The sequence below is a fragment of the Quercus suber genome, unplaced genomic scaffold (genome assembly GCF_002906115.3).
Source record: "Quercus suber isolate HL8 unplaced genomic scaffold, Cork oak 2.0 scaffold_812, whole genome shotgun sequence".
Classification (NCBI taxonomy): Eukaryota; Viridiplantae; Streptophyta; class Magnoliopsida; order Fagales; family Fagaceae; genus Quercus; species Quercus suber.
The window spans coordinates 37800-60158 of NW_027070244.1; the positions used below are offsets into that span (position 1 = coordinate 37800).

Here is a 22359-nt window from a genome sequence, read left to right on the forward strand (position 1 = left end):
AAAAAAAAATAAAAAAAAAAAAAAAAAAAAAAAAAAAAAAAAAAAAAGATAATTTTATAGAATTTTTTTTTTTTAAATAGCTCACCTTCTAAAAAACATTTTCGCTGAAAATACTAATACATGCTGTCTCAAAAAGGAATTTTTATTTTTATTTTTGTTTATAATCTTTTAGGAATGGCCAAGAAGATTCCATGAATGAATGATTGAATTCCATAAAATAAAATAAAAACTTGGGACTTTATGACATCATTAAGGATGGAAAAATCTGTACTTGTAAAGTCATCACACGCGCTAGATAATCGGGTGGTGACTGGCGAATACCATTTATATAGAATCGCTATCATCACCTCCCGTGAGTAACCATGTGCTTCTACAAGTCTAAAACATACTCCATAGTTGGTAGTCTTGACTTTTGTCAAACAATCTATTCTGTTTTTTCTTCTTTTTTCTTTTTTATTACTTTATATAAATAAGGTATAAATTTCTTTCTTTTCCGTTTTTGCTAATATTAGTAGTAATCTTTAAATTTTCTGTTTTTCTAATATTAGTAGTAATTTTTATTTTTGTTTTTTGTTTTTGCTAATATTAGTAATTTAAAAAGAAATTGGTTTGGATTAGTGTCAAGTATTAATTGGTTCTTTTAATAGCCCTTATCCAATTCTGAATATAATCTTATCCAATATTTGAAAATCATCATCGTCAATTTTTTTTGTTTTTGCTAATATTAGTAGTAATTTTTTTTTGCTAATATTAGTAGTAATTTTTAATTTTTTTTTGTTTGTTTTTGCTAATATTAGTAATTTTTTTAAATTTTTTTGGTTTGGATTAGTGCCAAGTATTAATTGGTTCTTTTAATAGCCCTTATCCAATTTTGAATATTATCGTATCCAATATTTGAACATCATCATCATCAATATTCAATGAGAAATGCTACGTATACAACAATTTTACAACATATTTACAACAAATCACAAGAGTTTGTTGTTATTGGTTCAAATTTGAAACTAACACTAAGATTACTTTTTTTTCCCAACAATAACAATCTACCACTTAAAATTTGTTGTAAAAATATTATAGATATATCATTTCTCATATTCAATAAGAAAATTCCTATATTAGAGGATTTATTTTCCCTTCAAAACCCTTTTCATTATCCGAATCAATCTCTCTCTCTCTCTCTCTCTCTCTCTCTCTCTCTCTCTCACACATGTGACATGACACAACACAAAACAACAAAACACGCACGTACCTCAATCCAACTCTCAGCTTATATTTAAAGACACGAGCCTCACCTCTTTTCATTCGCAGTGTGTGTCTCTCTCGCTTCCTCTCGTTCTCTTCTAGTTTAACTCTGTTTTTTTATTATTTTTCCTTATATCTCTCTGGTTCTTTTTCTATGAGATAAAGAATACTCTGTCTTTCTTAAAAAGACAGTAATTACAAGGAAGAAGAAGAGGAAGAAGGGAAAATGGAAGGAGGGATACCTATGGCCGATAAATCAGCTTTCAAAGAATGCTTTGCTCTAACATGGAAAAACCCCTATGTTCTTCGCCTAGCTTTCTCCGCTGGGATTGGTGGCCTTCTCTTTGGCTATGACACTGGTATATATAAATATAATTCTCTCTCTCTCTCTCTCTCTCTCTCTCTCTCTCTCTCTGGGTATCTATGTATGTGTTTGTGTATATTCTAAACATGTTTTTTTCATCACTTTTTGGTGTGCAGGAGTGATATCAGGAGCTCTTCTTTACATTAGAGATGATTTTGACGAGGTGGATAAAAAGACTTACCTGCAGGTGATTTTATCTACCACCAAATATATATCACATTATCTATGCATGTCTTTGAATATATCTTCATCTTCTCCTCGTTAATTTTATCCAGTTTCTAAAAGCCTCTCATATATGATAAATAAATGTTCCTATTTGTCTTTCCTAATATATATACATATAATAAATATTTATTTATTTACCTTTACAATGGCCAAATTACCCTTAACAAGTTCATTATTATTGATGTAGAACTTACTTTTTTTCCATTCTTAATTAGGCACAGATGTAAACCTGAATTCGTGAAAAAAAAAACTAAAAAAAGTGGATAAAAAAAATTAAGAAATCTTTTTTTTTAATATAAAAAACACCCAATATAAAAAATTGGAGAAGTCTGTGTTTTTTTGGGTAACATAAAAATTGGAGAAGTCTCGATTCAAGTCACAAGCAAATCTTTTTCCCTTCTTTTTTAGATTAGATTTTTTCGTTCAATTACTTTTTCTTTTTCTTTTTTTGTTCTTTATTATGGATAAGAATCCATAGATCTAGGAAATCAAAAAAAAAAAAAAAAAAAAACATAGATCTAGGTGACAATATAATATGGCGTTTGGTACGGGAGAATCCACATTACTTCTGGCATCCAGATTCTTAGGAATGTGATTCCTAGGAATCACATTCCTAAAAATGTAGCTATTCCTATGTTTGGTTTATTTCCAGGAATCTTAAATGAATTATTTATTTTTCTAATTTTATCCTTAGATTTGAATATGAACTACCAAGTCATTTAAAAAAAAGAGTTAAAATTGTCAATTTATAAAACATATAATTTCCTTTAAGCTTGGGAATCTGGATTCCCATCTGTTTTAAAGGGAATCCACATTCCCACTGAGAGGGGTTTAAGGGAGGAATACAGATTCCCTTGGCATCTGATTTCCTAGCATGATTTGCAACCAAACATGAGAATCTTTAAACATTCCTAGGAATCCTAAAACATTACCCTGTACCAAACGCCACATAAGAGATTTAAGGATTGAATACCACCTCGACTAAAACCGATCAACGAATCGCCACAAATTAAAATGGAAAATTTTATTGTATATATCTAAAAATAATAATAAACTAGTGTTAGGTTGACAAGTGTCATTTGTTATGTGGTCAGCATTTTGACAAGTGTCAAAACATTATTCAGCATGACACTTAGTCTTGCACTTCACTTAATCCAACAAGACTCTTGCTTTTCCAATAAAACAAGAAGAAATTGGACCTAGAATATTTGGGTCAGCTCAGCTTTATTTTTTATGGGCTTTCACAGGCCCTTCGTGAAGGTCCCTTCGGCTCAATTTCTATCCATGAATCTATAAAATTAGTTTTTCAATTTTTACGCAATAACATTTTTTTTTAGTAACCAATATTACTAATTAATTTGCAGTATTCTGTTAAAATTTGACTAATTTCAATTTAAATTTTTTTGCTGAATTTCAAAAACCTTAAATTTACTCACAATAATTTTGGACTTTGTGGCATCTCCACCTTTATTAAACAAGGGACAAAAGTGAAATCACAAGATTCAATGATATAATAAGGGTCTAGTTAATAGATGTTTTTAAGGCATTTGTTAATGGGTGATTTTAAGAAAATTCTAATACCACTTTTAGGAGAAATATAAAAAGTTATCAAAAATATTAATTACTTTTTTTTTTCTTATAAAAAGTTTCTAAAAATATTTCCTTAACCAATACCTTTCCATTAACTTTTCCCATCTAATAATTCCTATTAAAATGTTTAAAAAAAATCCAAAGTTGCTTTTTTCTTTTATATAATCTCTATTGATTCGAACCAAGAAATTTAATCTCAAATCATGGTGTGTGTATATATAATGGGGGTGGAGGGTTAGGGGATTTGTAGTAATATACTAATATATAGTTATCTAAAAAATATATAAAACAGAACATGAACTCGGTTTCTTAAAAAAAATAAAAAAAATAAAAAATATTGGCTAACATCATAATATTATGCGATGTAAGTTTTTGAGATTTCAATATTTTACACGTCATTGTTTTATTATATTTTTTAATTAGATATAAATTATATTCCATTTTTAAACCCTCCATTCAAATTTTATCAAATCATATCTTATTTAACATTAGAATATATAGTTCCATATACAAATATAATCATAATAAATAACTATACTAGTTTTATATAAAAAATTAAAAAGAACTACACTAGTATTAATTAATTACCTTAATTATTGAATTTCATATTTTGACCCAAAAAAAAATGTTAAAAAGGGAGACAAAAAAAAAAATCATATTTCGTTAAGTTTTCTGGTGCATTGCATCATTGCGTGAGTTATTGATTAGTTATTTATTTATTTGTTTGTACTTAACAGGTTCAAAATTAAAAATCCATATTATTACTAATTTGTGAAAACTAAAATGTATATTAAGTTAATTACTGTGTTTGGTGACAATACATATGTATAGGAAACTATAGTGAGCATGGCAGTTGCAGGAGCAATTGTTGGAGCTGCTATTGGTGGATGGTTGAATGATCGCCATGGAAGGAAACCTGCACTTCTCATAGGAGACCTTTTGTTCTTTATTGGAGCTGTGATCATGGCTGCTGCCAATGGCCCACCGCTTCTCATTGTTGGACGTATTTTTGTGGGATTTGGTGTTGGAATGGCATCAATGACATCCCCTTTGTACATCTCTGAAGCTTCCCCAGCCAAAATCCGCGGTGCCCTCGTTAGTACCAATGCATTTCTTATAACTGGGGGCCAGTTCCTTTCCTACCTTATCAACTTGGCCTTTACCGAGGTAAGCAAGCAAATGTAGTTGTAATTTTAAAGTTAGGAGTGCTTGGATACTCATTCACATTTCACCAACTTGCATTGAGTTCAATATAGCATTTCAATGCACTAGTGGCAGTTGTTCTATTTGGAGACGCATAAAAAATTGGGCTACTAATTATACTGAACTTTTCCTTTGTTATTCTAATTGTGTTAACAAAACAGTATAATTTTGCTATTTCAACAGTTATTTTGCACTCTACAATCAGTTTTTCATTTTCATATATTGTAATGCTTGTACTCTAGGCAGATGAAAAACATGTTAACTTGTGTGTTTTTCTGTATAGGCTCCAGGAACATGGCGCTGGATGCTTGGGGTTGCAGCAGTTCCTGCTGTGGTGCAGTTTTTCCTGATGTTATATCTTCCAGAGTCACCCCGTTGGCTATACCGCAAGGTTCCTCTCTCATAAACTAGTTGTTTCATAGTCTTATATAATCAAATATATGCTTTGTTCGAATCAAAGATTGTTAACCGCGTCTTTTGAATTAACAGGGTAGAGTAGAAGAGGCAAAAGCTTTACTGGAGAAAATATACCCAGCCCATCAGTTGGAAACAGAGATGCAAGATCTACAAGAATCTGTAGAAGCAGAGATTAAGGCAACAGGATCTGCTGGAAAGATCACCTATAGAGAACTATGGAGTACCAAGCCAGTAAGAAGAGGACTAATTGCAGGAGTTGGACTTCAGTTCTTCCAGCAGTTTGTGGGCATAAACACAGTCATGTACTATAGCCCCACCATAATTCAGTTGGCTGGAATTGCATCTAATCAAACTGCACTCCTCCTCTCACTCGTCACTTCTGGCCTCAATGCTTCGGGCTCCCTCGTGAGCATCTACTTGATTGACCGGACTGGGAGAAGGAAACTTGCTGCTGTCAGTTTGAGTGGTGTGGTAATTGCACTTGCGCTTCTATGTGGAATCTTTTACCATACCACAACTAATTCACCACAAGTGACACCAACTGTATCCTCTTATCTCCAAAATTACACCTGCCCAGATTATAGTTCGGTGGTTGCAAATGCTAAGAGTTGGGATTGTATGGAGTGTTTGAAGGCTTCATCTCCATCATGTGGGTTCTGTGCCTCAGGCACTGATAAGGTAGATGTAAATTTCATTGTGTATCCCTTAGAAAGTATTTTCTCAAATTCTAAATAACAGTGCATTAGAGTACTACCACCTCTTTATGGTTCACTTTTTTCATTTTATTTATTCTCACTTTTTTCATCTTACAGTTATTGCCAGGGGAGTGTGTGATCTCAAATGACACAGTGAAAGATGCCTGCCAGGGAGTAGATAGGCTTTGGTACACTAGGGGATGTCCAAGCAAAACTGGATGGCTTGCACTTTGTGGGTTGGCTCTTTACATCATATTTTTCTCTCCTGGAATGGGAACTGTCCCATGGATTGTCAACTCCGAGATCTATCCACTAAGGTATAGAGGCATTTGTGGTGGAATTGCTGCCACGGTAAACTGGTCCTCAAACCTTGTTGTATCCCAGTCCTTCTTATCATTAACAAAAGCTATTGGGACTCCCTGGACTTTCCTCTTGTTCGGGGTCATTGCTGTTGTAGGCGTAGCCTTTGTTTTGATTTGTGTCCCAGAAACAAAGGGCCTGCCAATTGAGGAGATAGAGAAGATGCTGGAGGATAGAGCTATTCACTTAAAGTTTTGGGAGAAACGCTCTGATAATTTGGAGAAGAATGTCCAAATTGCCTGAAAAGAAGTTCTATTTTGTTGAGCTTTGAGTAGGGAATCCTGGTAATTGGTCAATATTTTTATTTTTGCTAAACCAGGAAATTGGTCATTATAGTTTCTAATGGTACACTGCAATACCATAAATTACTTTGGTCAATTGTAGTGTGTTTCTCTCTCCAAAAAAAAAAAAAAAAAAAGTGTGTTGAAAGAAGGATATCTATAATTTTACTTTTCATTGGTCAAAGTGTTGTATGGGTCGAAATTTCATCTTGTGCATAAAATAAACAAGTTTCCTTGTGCATACTATTTAGCTACTGCCTATTGCTTATGAATGACACATCCAACAAAGCCAATGGACCTCTGTCCACCCAAAATACTTTCTCATGGCAAATTAGTTATTTATTGTATGGGCAATATTTATGTGTTGTTCTTCAGGTTCTTCTTTTAAGATCTTGTCATGTAAAATTTTTTCTCATATGATGGAAATGTATTTTTTTAGTTAAATAGTCACATCACTTGACTAAATCTTAAATAGAAAATTTAAGAAATAACATCTAAGATATTGTACCTAAAATTCTTGTGCTGATAACGTTTACACCAAAACAAGCTCCTATTGCATTGAATACCTAAAGTAGATCATATCTTTACGTAACTGAAATAAAATATATAGACCTATTCTTTGCTAATAGGGCAGGCCAAGAATTACATGTTGTATTTCATATTAACTTTTTAGACATTTGCAATCTAATAAATTTTAGTATATAATGTTATTATATTCTAGTATATAAAATTATAAAATTATATATATATATATATATAGATTGCTTAATACACATAATGGTTTGGGAGGAGATATTTTTATAGGCCTAGTCTTTGTTTTGATTTGTGTCCCAGAAACAAAGGGCCTACCAATTGAGGAGATAGAGAAGATGCTGGAGAATAGAGCTTTTCACTTTAAGTTTTGGCAGAAAAGCCCTGATAATGTGGAGAAGAATATCCAAATTCCCTGAAAAGAAGTTCTATTTTGTTGAGCTTTGAGTAGGGAATCTTGGTAATTAGACAATATTTTTATTTTTGCTAAACCAGGAAATTGGTCATTATAGCTTCTAATGGTACACTGAAATTCCATAAATTTACTTTGGTCAATTGTAGTGTGTTTCTCTCTCCCAGAAAAAAAAAAAAAAAAAAATTGTAGTGTGTTGGAAGGACATCTATAGCTCCCTTATGGGTGGTACAAACTAAATTCGGACGGGGCTTCTTGTGGGAACCCAAGCAAAGCAGGGGGTGGTGGTCTTATAAGAGATTGTAATGGGAGTTGGTTCAAAGGGTTTGCGAGTTCTATTGGATTTGCTACCAGCATTACTGCTGAGTTCTGGGTGTTAAGGGATGGTTCGAAGCTAGCCTTGAATGCAGGAATCCAGAGGTTGATTGTGGAGTTAGATGCGAAAGTGGTGGTTGATCTTGTAAAGTCTAATGCAGTCACTAATAAACCATATGCCCCTCTCTTATATGATTGCAGGTGCTTTTTTTGTTGTGTTTGATTACCCGCCAAGCCCTGATATGTTGTATTTAGTTAATATGGATACTGCTGGCATGTATGCTAATAGGATAACTGAAACTGATCTCACCTCTAGCGTGAGATAGGCTGTGCTAGTATTTCCTTTTAACCAAAAAAAGAAAAGAAAAAAGGACATCTATAAATTTACTTTTCCTTGGCCGAAGTGTTGGATGGGTTGAAATTTCATCTTATGCATAAAATAAACAAGTGTCCTTGTGCATACTATTTAGCTATTGCCTATTGCATATGAATGACATGCGACAAAACCATTGGACCTCTGTCCACCCAAAACGTGTTAGCTATTTATTGCATCTGTATACCCACATTGCTAAAATTCTTGTGCTGATAGCCGCTTGCACCAAAACAAGCTCCTATTGCATTGAATGCCAAAGTAGACTATATCTTATGTAACTAAAATAAAATATATAGACCTATTCTTTGCTAATAAGGCAGGCCAAGAATTACATGTTGTATTTCATATTAACATTTTAGACATTTGCAATCTAATAAATTTTAATATATTATAGTATATAAAATTATAAAATTATTAGATATTATTTTCATATATATATATATATATATATATATTCATTCTTTGTTTAATACATCGATGGTTTGGGAGATGATATTTCATATTCAAATCCTAGATCTCTTCGAAAATAATTATAAAATTATTAGATATTATTTTCATATATATATATATATATATATATATTCATTCTTTGTTTAATACATCGATGGTTTGGGAGATGATATTTCATATTCAAATCCTAGATCTCTTCGAAAAACCAGAAGGTGTCAACCAATTAAATTACGAGGCCATTGATTCAATTTTTTTGATTCATCATTAATCCCAAATATAAAATTACATAATGCACTCAATTACCAATGAGAAGCACTTTAAATCAGAACCCATTTTTAGTTTACAATTTGTCAAGAAAATCTCATTCTTCTCAATCATTTGCTTTACTTATAGTAGATCTTACCAATTCTTTCTTTGTAGTTTAATGTTTGGATGCCACTGGAACATTAAGCGTGATTCTCCTTGAGAGTTAGGCACTTATAAATCATTTCTACATGTTAAATTGTTAATGCTCATATATTCAGAAATTTTCTATATAATTTTTAGATTTAGGGATTTAAAAAAAGTGATAGAAATTTTAAATATCTGACTCTCCTAACTTATTTACGGTAAATTGAATAATATCAAATTCTTCACATGCTTTATGCCAGAAGTTTTTTTAAAAAAATTTAATTTCATTGTTGATGAGCTTTTTATGAGGTTATACGTAATAGGTAGATGTGAAAAGAACCAGGATCATGTAAATGACATTGTCCTAAAAACATTGAAATACTAAAGTTTGTTTGGTTGTCTTAAACATTGAAATCCAATGTCATTTAGTTCTTAAACAAAGATTTAAGAACTGAAGTTTGTTTGGTTGTCTTTGTATAAAGAAAAATTAAAAAATTATTTTCATAGGACAAAACATTATAAATAAAAGGCCTTAAATACATAAAAGGTCCCCTCGCCAGGAGGTATGTTATTTGATTAATTACTTTGATACATTTGTCATGTCATTTGTCATTCACCGTGCATGTGTATCAAAACAACATAAATAATTCAAGCTATTTATTTATTTATTTCTTCTTGTCTTTTCCCATTATACTAATAATAAAAGATATTTGTCTTTTCTTCTTTCGGTGCTGTAACAAAAATTAATGAGGAATAGGTATGAGAATAGACTCTTGTCTAGCAATTGATACAAGTTCTTGCAGTAAAGCAAGTGATATTGACAATGAGTAGAAAATTAAATAGGTATTTTAAAAGTATAAGTATTACACAGAAACTTTTAAGGGGAAAAAGGCAGAGCCACACATACCATATTTCTCAATACTGTCAAAGAACTTCACTATATCATTCTTCAATGTAACAATCTACTAATGATAACCATCTGTAAGATATGGAATATTGAAGTATACACTGGTAGATGACACATCCACATTACAAGCAACAAACATTAGCAAAGACAACTATAGTACAGAGTATTATTTCATACAAATATTACATATATACACATGGACGTATACACTTTTGTATTATATGCAAGTGCACCAGGATACTAGCAAACAGTAAAGGCATGAACAAAATGGAAGTATATATAATGGAAAATTAGAGCCCCATTTATGAGCAGTCTTCCAGCCTTGGTTGTTGTAACGAGTCATTTAAGTCCAGCTTGGATGAGGAATAGGGCATGGATGGGTAATACAGGGGGATCAATTAAAATTTACCCCTGCAGGCAGTGGTAGTACTGTCCCTCAATTCACCCAAAAAGGCTATTAAATTCTTCTCAACACCAACATTATTAAAATAGGGGGGAAAAGAAAAAAGTATACAAACCAAAAAAAGGTTCCATTTAGAATTTTCAAATTCAAGACCATAAGCACTGAAAAATTAAAGTCAGTAGGCACAGTATTTGTTAAGAACATGGCTGAAACTAACAATATAGGGAAAATTGCCAAACTAGTTGAAGCTAGTAGTTTTTTTATTGGAAGTTGGAACTAATACTTTCAAATAGGGTCATTACCATTGCTGGTCCCACTGAAGTAATACTTTCAAATAATCATTGAGAAATGATAACTTCAAACTACACTACCATTCTGTTAAGAACACATGAGAAGAATCACCATGTAACTACCTAAGCACCATGGAAATAATCAAATGCCAGTTTTATGGATTTTGCTGAAATACCATCTTATCAAAATTTCACGGACATACTTATAAACATTTCCCTACACAAAATGATGTTGACTTCATTGGAAGATGACTACTAAATTTATAAAAGTTGTGGCAGATAAAATACCTCATGGAATAGCCATCTATAAACTTTTAAAAACAACACCGTGATGCAGTACAAAATACCCAGAAAAAAAGCATTTTGCAGAAAAACAGAGAAACCTAGGAATCAACACCAAGCGGGATAGAAACCTAAGAATCATCAACTAGGGTTGCCTAGAATCAATTCCAAGGTATCGGAAAATTTCCAATAGAAACTTAATTAGTAATAACTTGTCACCATAGGAGTACAATAGCATGCTTCTATAGACTACTAGGATAAATCCTAACTCTAATTGATGTGGGCCAAAATCCAATCTTTGAATTTTTTTAAGAAAAAAATAATCATGGCTCTAGGAAATTAACTAAAATATTAATAACTTAAATAGCTAAAAAAGACGTAAAATAAAATCCAATGGACTAATAGTAAAATACAATTGACACTTAAAATTAAATAAAACTTATTACATAAAATTTTATTCACTCTGAGACACTGCCACTGTTTCTTCCAATTCTAGTTACTAGCTTTCCATCACTCCAGCTACCTGCACCACCCTGCCATGCATAAGTCCTTATATAAATGATTCAAAGTAAACAAATAATGAAAAATCATCAGCATGAAAGTTTGAATGACCAAGGAAAAAGAAGAAGAATAATGAAACAAATACAAAAAATGATCCATGTGAACGTATTTACAATAACAAATTGCTAGTCTTGCACATGAATATAAAATTCAGATGTAACACAAGATATACCCCTTTGTAGAATAACAGTAACACACCATAAATTGTAGCCTGACATAAAATAAAAACTATGAAAAGTCAAGCTAACTACATCATATATGTTAGGACATATGTGTTTTCACTTATTAAGAACATATGTCATTTGTTTATATAAATTGGCTAATCTTTTAACAAAACGCACTCTATTTGTAATTGAGTAGTTCTAGGTGTTTTTAACACTTCAAGAAACAAGATTTCAAAATCAAGTATTGAAGTCATCAAGTCTGTTCAAGAAAAACAAGCTGAAGTGCAAATTTATTAAAGCTCGACACCTGCTCGATAACTCCTCGACACCTTACTATCTGTCGAGATTTATAAAATCATATTTTCTGATCTGATTTCTTGGGATCCATGAATGTGTCTTTGGGCCTTCTTTTCTCCTAACCCTAAACATATAAAAGGATTATTTTAAGAGCCGTCAAATTGTACACAAGTTGCACAAGCATTGAGCAAACTCTGTTCAAGCAATTTGTGATCAAAGACGAAGTTCTTAACCTAGTTCATCTTTTCTAAAGAAGTTGTTGTGTATTTGCACTAAAGGATTTTGTGACCAAGCATCTTCTTGATCTTCATCATGTAGAATGAACTGAAGAACTTTGTAGCCAACCTCTCCTTCAAAGTTGGTGTTGAAGTCGCGTATCGGGATTCGCGCATTGGTTAGTCACGTACTTGAGAGCCGTGCATCAAAGGTGGGAATTGTCATTACAGAATAAGTCTAATTGAGTATTGGGGTAAGGGTTCAACTGTAGGTTGGTAAGGTACTTGGGATTCCTTTACTTATAACCGTTTGTTGTGATAATAATGGAGTTTCGGGAGTGGTGACCTAAAAATCACCCGGTGGAGTTTTTGCCGTCAGGTTTTTCTCCGTTTGTAAACAAATCACCGTGTCATTTAATTTCCGTTGCATATTTAGTTATTTGGTGATTTATTTGTATTACCACGCGTTTGCATGATAAATTGATTAGTTAATAACTTGGCTAATTAATTAATTAATTTCTATCACAAATGGTCAATTCAGTTTGTGGCCTATCAATATATCATAAACTTTGACCCTGGCTTCAGTACAAGTTCAAACTCCACAAAACCCAGGTTGCATAATTGGTTTCAATAGATGAACAGCCCAGATACCTTCTTTTCAAATTATATGAGTAGCATCCTTGAGAGCTAAATTTTTGTAACTTCAATTGAAATTATGAAAATCAGGAGCAGATGATCTTATCTCTACGTGACTAAAAAGAATACTATCATCACTTCTTACACATTGATAAACAGAGGCAATTCACAAGCCATGTCCACTAAAGCAATGACTAGGGAATACATTAAAATTTTAGACCATAAATCAATCCCTCTTAAAGTGAGTCTTTTTTTTTAACATGTAGGGAGTCCCACTTTGGGGTTTTTGAGTATTTCAATAAAGCACCACTTGCCCAGAAAAGCGGGAGCAATTAGAAAATTGTGAATTTAATCATTATTCTAATACTCTCTCCTTACATATAAGCCCATACTCCCTCTTAATAAGTGGAGACCAACATGTGGGACTTTTAACTATTCAAGGAAAGCTCAAGATAAAATTAGAGATACTATGCAACCTTAAGAAAAGCACTAAGTGAATCGAGATATAACCTCCCCAAAGCAAAAATTGCTTTCCAATTGTAGAATACGGCGAACTACCAAGGCACCACTGTCACGCCCCCTTTGTTCAACAGCTTGACCTCTTTCTATTAAGGTAGCATCAGCACCAAGTTCTGCAAGAACAAAAGAAGCAAACAGGCATGATGGTCCACTACCGACGACTGCTATTTTTGTCTTTTTGATTGTTGGGCATTTGTATGATTTTTCTGACCCAGAATAAATGTTATGTCCATTTTCTCTTGTCACTATATCTTTGGGGTTCTTTTTGGAATCATGTATTATACTAATCAAATCACCAGAAGCTCTTTCATTAGGCATATGTTCTATGAGCCCAAGTTTAGGCTCCAACCGAGAAATGAAATCCCAGGTACGAGGCTCGAGACTCAGGAGTCTACTGACATCCATGTCCACAGTATATACAAATTTTGGTTCCTTCAACATCTAGAAAACATCAGTAATGTCGATTAATTTCATACACACGTAATTGCAAGTCTGAATTATTTATAAATGTCCTCCTTCATTAATAGCGATGAATAATTGCAAGTCTGAATTATTTATCACTGTCCTCCTTCTTTAATAGCGATGAATAACATATAACAAAGGAAACAAAATTAATAGGATAAAGAGAAGGATAAATGACAAAAGATATCAAATCACCTAGTGCGTAAGAAAACTGCAGGCTTTGGCTGGATAAGCATAAATGTAAGTGCACTTCATAAAGTAGTCATGCTAACTTAAAAACCCCATAAAAATTTCAGGACATGATTGCAGCGGAGTGGCATTAAAACACTACCAAAAGGCTGCAGTAACTACATGCATAATTTATAAATAAATAAATAAAAAAAGTGGCAGAGGTGAATGTAATGAAAACATATTTCAGAACAAACAATATCTGTTAGATATTAGGTGAGACATCAGGTTAGTAGTGAACTTCATTTTTTTTTTTTTTGTTGGTTTGGTGGAACATGATTCATAACAATAGATTACTATAAAGTTTTAGCAAACCGTTGTCTGTAATGGATTCTTTGTTGCAGGTGGTGTATCTAAACTATTGACAGGTCATTTGATATTATCTAAGAAGTCATGTCACTTAAATGATGTTTTTCTCTCCTCTAATTAGAATATATTTATGAGTTTACCCCGAAATCATCTTGTTAGGATAAGTGATCAAAGGTTATTATCGTACCTGTCTTCAATGTTTTCATTGACTTAATCTCAAGTCATAATGTCATATATATACGCATTCATGCAATGAAAATTAGAAATCCTTAACTAATTGTTTCAAACTTCATGGCAGCAATATAAGGAAAAATTTATTGTCCTGTATAGAAACTTAAGAATCATCAACTAGGTTTGCCTAGAATCAATACCAAGGTATCGGAAAATTTCCAATAGAAATTTAATTATTAATAACTTGTCACCATAGGAGTACAATAGCATGCTTCTATAGACTACTAGGATAAATCCTAACTCTAATTGATGTGGGCCAAAATCCAATCTTTGAATTTTTTTAAGAAAAAAATGATCATGACTCTAGGAAATTAACTACAATATTAATAACTTAAATAGCTAAAAAAGACGTAAAATAAAATCCAATGGACTAATGGTAAAATACAATTGACACTTAAAATTAAATAAAACTTGTTACAATAAAATTTTATTCACTTTGAGTCACAACTACTCCAGGAAAGAAAAAAAGACTTGATCAACATAAATAGTACAATATTAGATTGTTGTTCACATTCATAGAACATTCTAAGCTGCTCTCAAAACAAAGATCAAAAGAACTTTTATATTACCAAAGACTGATCAATCTCAGAAGATGCCAATGACACGGTTCCAGCAAGTGCTTCAAGGGCTAAACCTGAAAGAAGAATGATGACCAGAGGTGGTGAGTATAAGCTTATTCAAAGAGTCCTAAATATCAAAATACAGCAATTGGTAACCATCTCATGCTAAGACCTAACTTCAGTTATAAGACCAAAGTTGATACCAAAATAATCATTGAACTATAGCGCCTGATAAATCATTACCAGCAGCATAGGTACTAGACTCAGGGTTATTTGAACTATAGCAGCTTCCATCACTCTGGCACAAAGCCTGTCAATAATAAGTGATATAAGCTCAAAGATTCACAATATAAATCTTTTCATTTACTTGGGACAGTCAATGTCAACAATGGAAATAAAATAGAGTGACTGGAATCAGCTCCAGTACTGAATCTCCTATGCCCACCCAAATCTCACCACATCAGCACTTGTGGAAGAAAGTGCAAAGGCTCACCTGACATGGAAAGTGCTTCTCCTAATCATAGATGAATATATAATTAAATAGTAGCAAAAAGCAACAACATCCTTTACAAATAATTGCATATAAAATAGAAATTTAACAGTGAGTTTAGCTTCATCCATAAAGAAACGTGAAAGGAAACACAGTAGAAACTAGAAGAGAAGGGAAGCATAATGATGACACTCCACCGAAAAAAAGACAGAAACAAAAGATCAATACTAGAATCTCATATACATATCCTCATAGTTAAATGATTGGTTGGTAGGTTCTATTTGGAAAAAAATAATAAGAATAATGAAATGTCTTTTGCTAAGCATTTTACTCTTATGGCAGCATTGTTGTTTGATATTAACTAATGAGCATTGTCTGAAATTGTATGTTTACTAGATGGAAGGGGCCGAAGAGCACGACAGAGCATGCCACACATGTGCTAGCTGTGTATTGTGCGTCATTGTCGAGTATACGGGCACACCAGGTATTCTACCTCTTCATGTCATGATGATACAATTCTCCATAGTTTTGTTTTTCACTTGGTAGGGTTGTCAACTACTTCATGTGTATAGTTAATAATGTAACTTTGGTCGATTAGACCATATATATATATATAGGGAATTAGTTACAAACATTTCACAAATGTGGGCAATCAATATAAAGTACCTTGATTAGTAATTTTACATTGATTTTTATGGTTTTGATTCCACACATATTTAGCTGTGAACCCTTAAAATTTCTCCCTCGGTTTCAACTAGTGCAACCAGTAGTATCTGAGTGCATCTTGCCATGTCAAATCCAATAAAAGGGGGAAATAGGTCAAGAATGTCTTAGGATTTTTAGTGAAGTGGTTCTTCAATGGTCTTGTACATATTTGCTCAGATTGAGTGAAAGCTCGGAAATGTGTCGAAAACACACGAGCTGTGTAGACCCCCAAATTAAAGTTACAGCTTAGTTGATTTTATAGTAACTTAATGCTAAGTGCGGAATAGTGTAAATACAAGCGTATAAGCAAGACAACTACTCTAATCCATATTTAAAGCAACACAACAGTAAAAATGAAATGAACAAGAGTAGGGAAGAGAGATACAAACACAGATAACACCGAGACGTGTTATCGAAGAGGAAACCGAAGAACTCGGTAAAAAACCTCTCCGCCGCCCTCTAAGCGGAAATCGATCCACTAGACAATCAGTTGGGATACAAGGGTGAGTAAGAGACCCTCCAAGCCTAATCTACCATCTGTACCTAAGCTCTCCAAACTCCTACTCCAACAAGGCTTCTCAAAACAGTATCTTGTTTAGTTCTCCGGATCCCGTAACAAGCTCCATGTTGCATCTGCCATTCTAGGCTTCTTCTAATGCTTCCCAATAGCACCAAAACTCCACTTGACACTCTCAAAGGGTGTGGTAAGTGTTTGGGCTATCAACCTCTTAATGGTGTAGGAATGGAGAGGTAGGAGATGAGGAAATTCCCAAAACAAATGTGTAGAGGATTGTGGGTATAACAATCTCTAACTCTCAAGGTGTTTGGCTAGGGTTTTCTCTCAGAAGCTCTCCTTTACATTTGTGGGTAATGTGGGTATATATAGTGTAGGCATAAAAGTGTGAATCAAACTGGACAGGCTGGTAGAACAGATACTTCGCGGGTGTCTCGCAGGAAGGCCTTATCCGCGAGATATAGCTGTCTCCATCTGGCCTGACTCTTTGCATTCCAGTATGTGCAGGGCATATTATGTACTTTGCGGGATGCTAAGTCGCGAGATACCTATGAAACCTTCTTTAGTCTTCAAATGCTTGAGTCTTCACACTACTATCTCTATCACACAACCCTTACAATGAAATCCCATAATAAACACAAGGTACAACGGATTGAAAATAGTTACAATCAAATTTGGCATGGAATATAAGCCAACAAAACATATAGTTGTAAATAACAACTTTACATTGAGGATTGACACAAATAAGTATGTGTTTGATTTTTTTTTTTTTTTTTGTTGACCGTTTATTCAGGTTGTTTGGGAGCCGTATAGGGATGTCCTAGACTCGTTGCCCCTATATTGCATTGCCGACTGACACATATGGAGGGTCATTGTGTCGTTGATCTATTTTTGGATAGTAGAGGAGCATCATCCTGAGCGTGTCTTTTGTTAGTTTGGGATAAAGCAAGCACCACCAGAGCTTGTGGATACATCAGTTGATCTCCACAGAATATCCCTCCAAGGTAAACTAGAGAGGACTTGGCCGCAAGAATATGCTGTCTACATTGACTGATGGGCCCATAAAGGGGAATGTGTTGCCGAGGCACCGACATTGGACGGGGACATAACGTACCTTGTTGCTTACATGGAGTCGTACTGAAGGATGACCAGACAGTACATTATGCGAGAGTTGGCGTATTGGGAAATGTTGGTAAGGCAACAATTCAATGCTTCTTTTATGGATTGACAATATATGTGTGTTGCTGCATGAATTCTGAAAATTATGTTTTATAGAGCCACTTAATCAATATTTTGACATTCATTCTAGAGAACATTTCATTTCTTGCCACTAGATATGCATTTTTCACAACCAGTATGTATTGGTGTGCCATTTCAATAGCAGTGCTATATATGAATAAGCTAATCATGTATAATTTGTTTCCAAAGGCATAGTTTTGCACAAGACTAAAGTAACTAGAAAAGTTTTAACGTGACTCATTTATTTCACAGGTTGAGTCAAATGTTGCATCACTATTGCAATGTGAACCAGTGTCCGAACTATACAACCAGTTGCTACGTATGCTGGATCTTGTCAGAGAGTTGAGCTAAGTGCAATTGGAGAACATGCATGCAGCGAGTGAGGCGAGCACACAGGCCACAGGCCGTTGTAGGCAAGGTGGTGGGTCGGGAGGGCGTGGAGGCACTGGAGGTTGTAGAGGTGGTTGTGGGCCTGTGCCTACACCCGTATGAAGTTAGGAGGATGAGGATGAATCAGGTAACTTCCACCTCTAATACCTCTAATTCTTACTGACTTCCAATTCTAGTACTTTCAATTGTAATTTATTTAGAGGACATATTATAGTAGCGAAGTATATATTGTTTGGTAAATAGTTTTTAGGGTTAATTTGCACTTCCTTCTCTTAATTATGGTATAATTAGTTACAATGTTCTCCCAAACTTTAAAAATTAAAACTAAGCATATCTTCCTTAACCAGTGGGAATAAACACTTTGTCCCAAACTATTAAATTCAATTTTTTGTCAAATTTAAGAGAAATCTCAACTCATAAGAGACAAAGTACTTGATTAAGGATGGACATCCTAAACGGTATGCTTTCTACTCTTTCTTAGCCTATGGTATCTGTTTTATCTTTTCATAAAGTAAAGGGGAACAAATCTTTCAAATAATACTGTGTCACATTGTATGCAGTAGAGATGAGTCCAGTCCAAGTGTCCAAGAAGAGAGAGAGAGAGAGAGAGAGAGAGCTGTTTGTTGTTTTACCCTATACAGGATGTGTATTATGGAATCACACTTTATGTCTAAAAATTTTGTGTATTGTATTAGTTGTAGTTCTGTCAAATTTATAAGGTAACAAACAAACAAACAAAAAAAGAAAAAAAAAAAAAACTTCAAAGTTGTTTATCAGATACTGTTTTTCTTTTTGTGTTGAATATCAATATGTGTGTATTGTCACTTTGTGTTATAAGGTAACAAGTAATGACATCTTAGTGTTCTTTAAAATATAGAGAATCTTAATCCCCAAGGGCTTATTTGTATTCAATCTCTTTTCATAAATCTTATTGACTCTTCTTCTTCTTCTTTATTTATTTTTTTCTTCCAAGCAAAATATATATGTATTGAAATGTAAGACATGCAAACCTGTTTCATTCATTCGTTATAAACTACAATCACAATACTATTATTAAATTTAAAACCAATGAGACATTAACTGATAGTGCAAGTAATCTTTCTCCACTCTTGGTTAGAAAATTTTCTCCATCCTAAAACATAAAATTTTATCACTCACCTTCAAGAATTTTCTTAAATTTTTTTGTTTAAGTTGAAATAATTATTCAATAATAAAAAAAAAAGATAGCAAATAGTAGACAACTTTTTTTTGGGGGGCAAAATATGATACTTTCATTGCAAATGGAAAAATATTCAATCAGAATAAAAAGTAAGAACACCAGAAGAGAAAGCAACCATGAGGCTGCAACTAGGACGACATTTTTTGCATGTGAGTGTGTAAATGAGAGGTTTCAGTCCCCAAGTTAAATCCCCTGTAAAGGGTCAAATGCCATTGAATCATATATAGGCTGCAAATAGTAAGACATTTTCTGATTCAATCCCTTATTGTCATCCTAATAAATACAACTGTTTTGGTAGGCATTTGACGACGATTGGGACATGTACATGGACAACACGATACACGTCTAACGTTGTTGCCCAGCCATCCCACCCTGCTAGCCATGACAATAGTGCAGAACACACATCCCATGCTCAAGCCGACCCTCAATCCCCACTACACACTCGGTTGTGTCCCCCATTGGTCAGCGGCTCTGCCCATGAGGGTGGTTGTATATTTGTACCCACACTTGGCCGACCGACCCCACCTGTAGTTTAGCCTAAGCCCACCTAGGAACCTTCACTTCCTAACCCTGACAAATCGGTTGCACAGATTGAACAGATAGGAAGTGAAAATATTGAGCTGGTACATGGGTTGCGAAGATCACTCCGCACTGGCATACATCCCCCTGGTTGCGGAACCGGCGACGGTAAATACCATGCATTCCCTACGAACTTCTTCCAAATTTATTTAATTAAACAATAAGCTGAGAAGCATGCAATTATGTGATCACAAAAATGACCCAATGTAAATGTATATATAGTGCAGTTGTTGAAATTCTCTTCATTTAGACCTCCATCCCACCAAATGTTGCATTAATGTCAACTTAATAGTTCATTTAGACATGCCAATGGACTGAATGCATGTAATGTTATCAATAACTACGAATTAATTGTGAATGACTATGGTTGTGTATATGGTAATTTTTTCACAAACACATGGTGTATAAACACTACTTTTATTTCGAACAGTAATAATAATAATATTAATAGTAATAATAATAATATACATACACATACATGTACACAATACAAACCATGGGCTGTCCCTCTCTTTAAACTCTACTTTGGCTGTTAGGGAATGTGTGCATTCAAGTAATGTGCTCTGCTTTCAATTCAAGTAAGACGAGACCAGCCAAGGCAGTTGTGAGGAAACGAAAAGATCGTTGAGCTGTTGATGATGTGGAGCATGTGTGGGTAAAACCTTACCCAATATCTGGATTTATTGTTTTCTTTTAGTTGTTGAGGTTCATTTTTTGATAATTAAAATTCACAGGGAAAAAAGAGAGAGAGAGAAATCGAAAACAATATTAGAAAGTTTGGATTTTTCTTGGCTACAAAAGGAAGTTGTTACTTTTAAGCAATTGAATTCAAACCATTTTCAAAGTGTGTTTGGTTTAGGCTTCTGGGGTTTCGGGTTTGCTTTGGTCGTGTTCGTATGCTTGTGGGCTCTATGGGGTAGCCGCGTGTCTTGCATTCACATATTCTCCCCTATTCGAGTGTTACCTCCCATGTTTTCTTGGTCATTAGTTGAAAAGGAACAAACTTTTGGAACATCCATTTCTATCTTTTATCTTTAAAAAAAAAAAAAAAAAAAAAAAAAGGAACATCCAGATGAGTCTGCAATAGTAAAAGGAACAAACTTTTGGAACATCCATTTCTATCTTTTATCTTTAAAAAAAAAAAAAAAAAAAAAAAAGGAACATCCAGATGAGTCTGCAATAGGCCACCCGATAGATGGGTTGAAATTGATGTTTTAGAGGTTTAGAAGAATGAAGATATGGCATGTGCTCCGGGGAGGGAATAGTAGCAGACTTGTTAGGTTGTCATGCCAGAAGCGTGAAGAACTTTGTTGCCTAGTTAGAGGAGACTCTTGATATCATTATGCAGCTGAGCAGGTGAATGTTGATGTACAAATACATTCAATCAATTGAGTAATGAATGCAGAATTTATACTTAAAAAAATAAAATAAAATAAAAGTTGGTGTTTTATGGTATATGGTCTCCCCCCTTTGTAGATATTGAACCTTAAGAATTGTCAATTATCTACCATTTCCCAACCCTACTCCCTGCAATTGTGATTTTGAATGATAGAATGTGTTTTGCTGAGATACAGAATCCTTAGGAAAATGCTACTACCAATTGTACTTCAAAATTGTAGAATCTGATATGATAGTGAATGTGATTTAAAGTTACATCAACTAGATAAATTTTTTAAATTCTTTTTTTCTTTTGCATTTAAGAGTTGACATACAAATTTATGTAGTGAAATTTATAATATTGCTAATATCACTTTGGTAGATAAACATATGTAAGGCTAAACATGTTGAATTTGAGACAGTTCATATTATGATCATATTTGTGTCAATGAATTAAAATTCTGTTAAAAGGCAGATGTTGTCTTCAGCCGGTGTATTTCCTTTGTCTTGCCTAGATTATAATGGAAGTTTTTTTTTTTTTTTTTTTTTCCCAACTCAACTTGTAGCTCAACTTGGTGAGAGTTTGGGGTTTGGGGAGAGGCTTTGTTTAGCTTATGAAATTGATTTAACTTTCTAATGTCTCTATACAAGTGACATAGTAAGAAGAATTGATTGCTAATGCTAACTGGGTTATAATTTTAGAATTTAGACCTTCAACTACAAGTGATACTACCAAAGACGTAAAAATCACTTTTATATTTTTGTTTAGTACTTAAGAAACAAAGTATCATCAACCAAAAGTAATTGTTGGAAGAAGAACATTCTGATTCTCACTATTTTCCATGCTTTCTAGAGTGGCATATTTATTTTGTAGTGACCCAAAAAAGGGGATCTTGCATTCCATAGAATCTCATATCGCCTAGGGAGATTGTAG

At 33.6% G+C, this 22359-nt stretch overlaps 1 protein-coding gene and 1 long non-coding RNA gene across 2 annotated transcripts; one reads left to right on the plus strand and one right to left on the minus strand.

Moving 5' to 3' along the window:
- The first annotated feature begins 1295 nt into the window (after nt 1-1295).
- On the plus strand, nt 1296-6618 carry LOC111999435 (probable inositol transporter 2). The gene is made up of 6 exons (XM_065767487.1): nt 1296-1601; nt 1723-1793; nt 4253-4588; nt 4908-5015; nt 5114-5719; nt 5854-6618. Exons 1-6 carry the CDS (start codon nt 1469-1471, stop codon nt 6337-6339), a joined length of 1740 nt encoding a protein of 579 aa, XP_065623559.1. The 5' UTR covers nt 1296-1468; the 3' UTR covers nt 6340-6618.
- A 3137-nt stretch (nt 6619-9755) lies between these two features.
- LOC136064963 (uncharacterized) lies at nt 9756-15199 on the minus strand. Its single transcript, XR_010626619.1, has 3 exons — nt 15156-15199; nt 14922-14986; nt 9756-9810 (listed from the first exon to the last, which is right to left on the minus strand). It is a non-coding gene; the product is annotated as an uncharacterized LOC136064963 (long non-coding RNA).
- Nucleotides 15200-22359: the final 7160 nt, after the last annotated feature.

Excerpts from the sequence above, each read along its gene's own strand:
- LOC111999435 (XM_065767487.1), top strand. The coding sequence starts at position 1,469 with ATGGAAGGAGGGATACCTATGGCCGATAAATCAGCTTTCAAAGAATGC. Across the intron at positions 1,602-1,722 it reads TCTCTTTGGCTATGACACTG|GAGTGATATCAGGAGCTCTT; the intron begins GTATATATAAAT and ends TTTGGTGTGCAG. Across the intron at positions 1,794-4,252 it reads ATAAAAAGACTTACCTGCAG|GAAACTATAGTGAGCATGGC; the intron begins GTGATTTTATCT and ends ACATATGTATAG.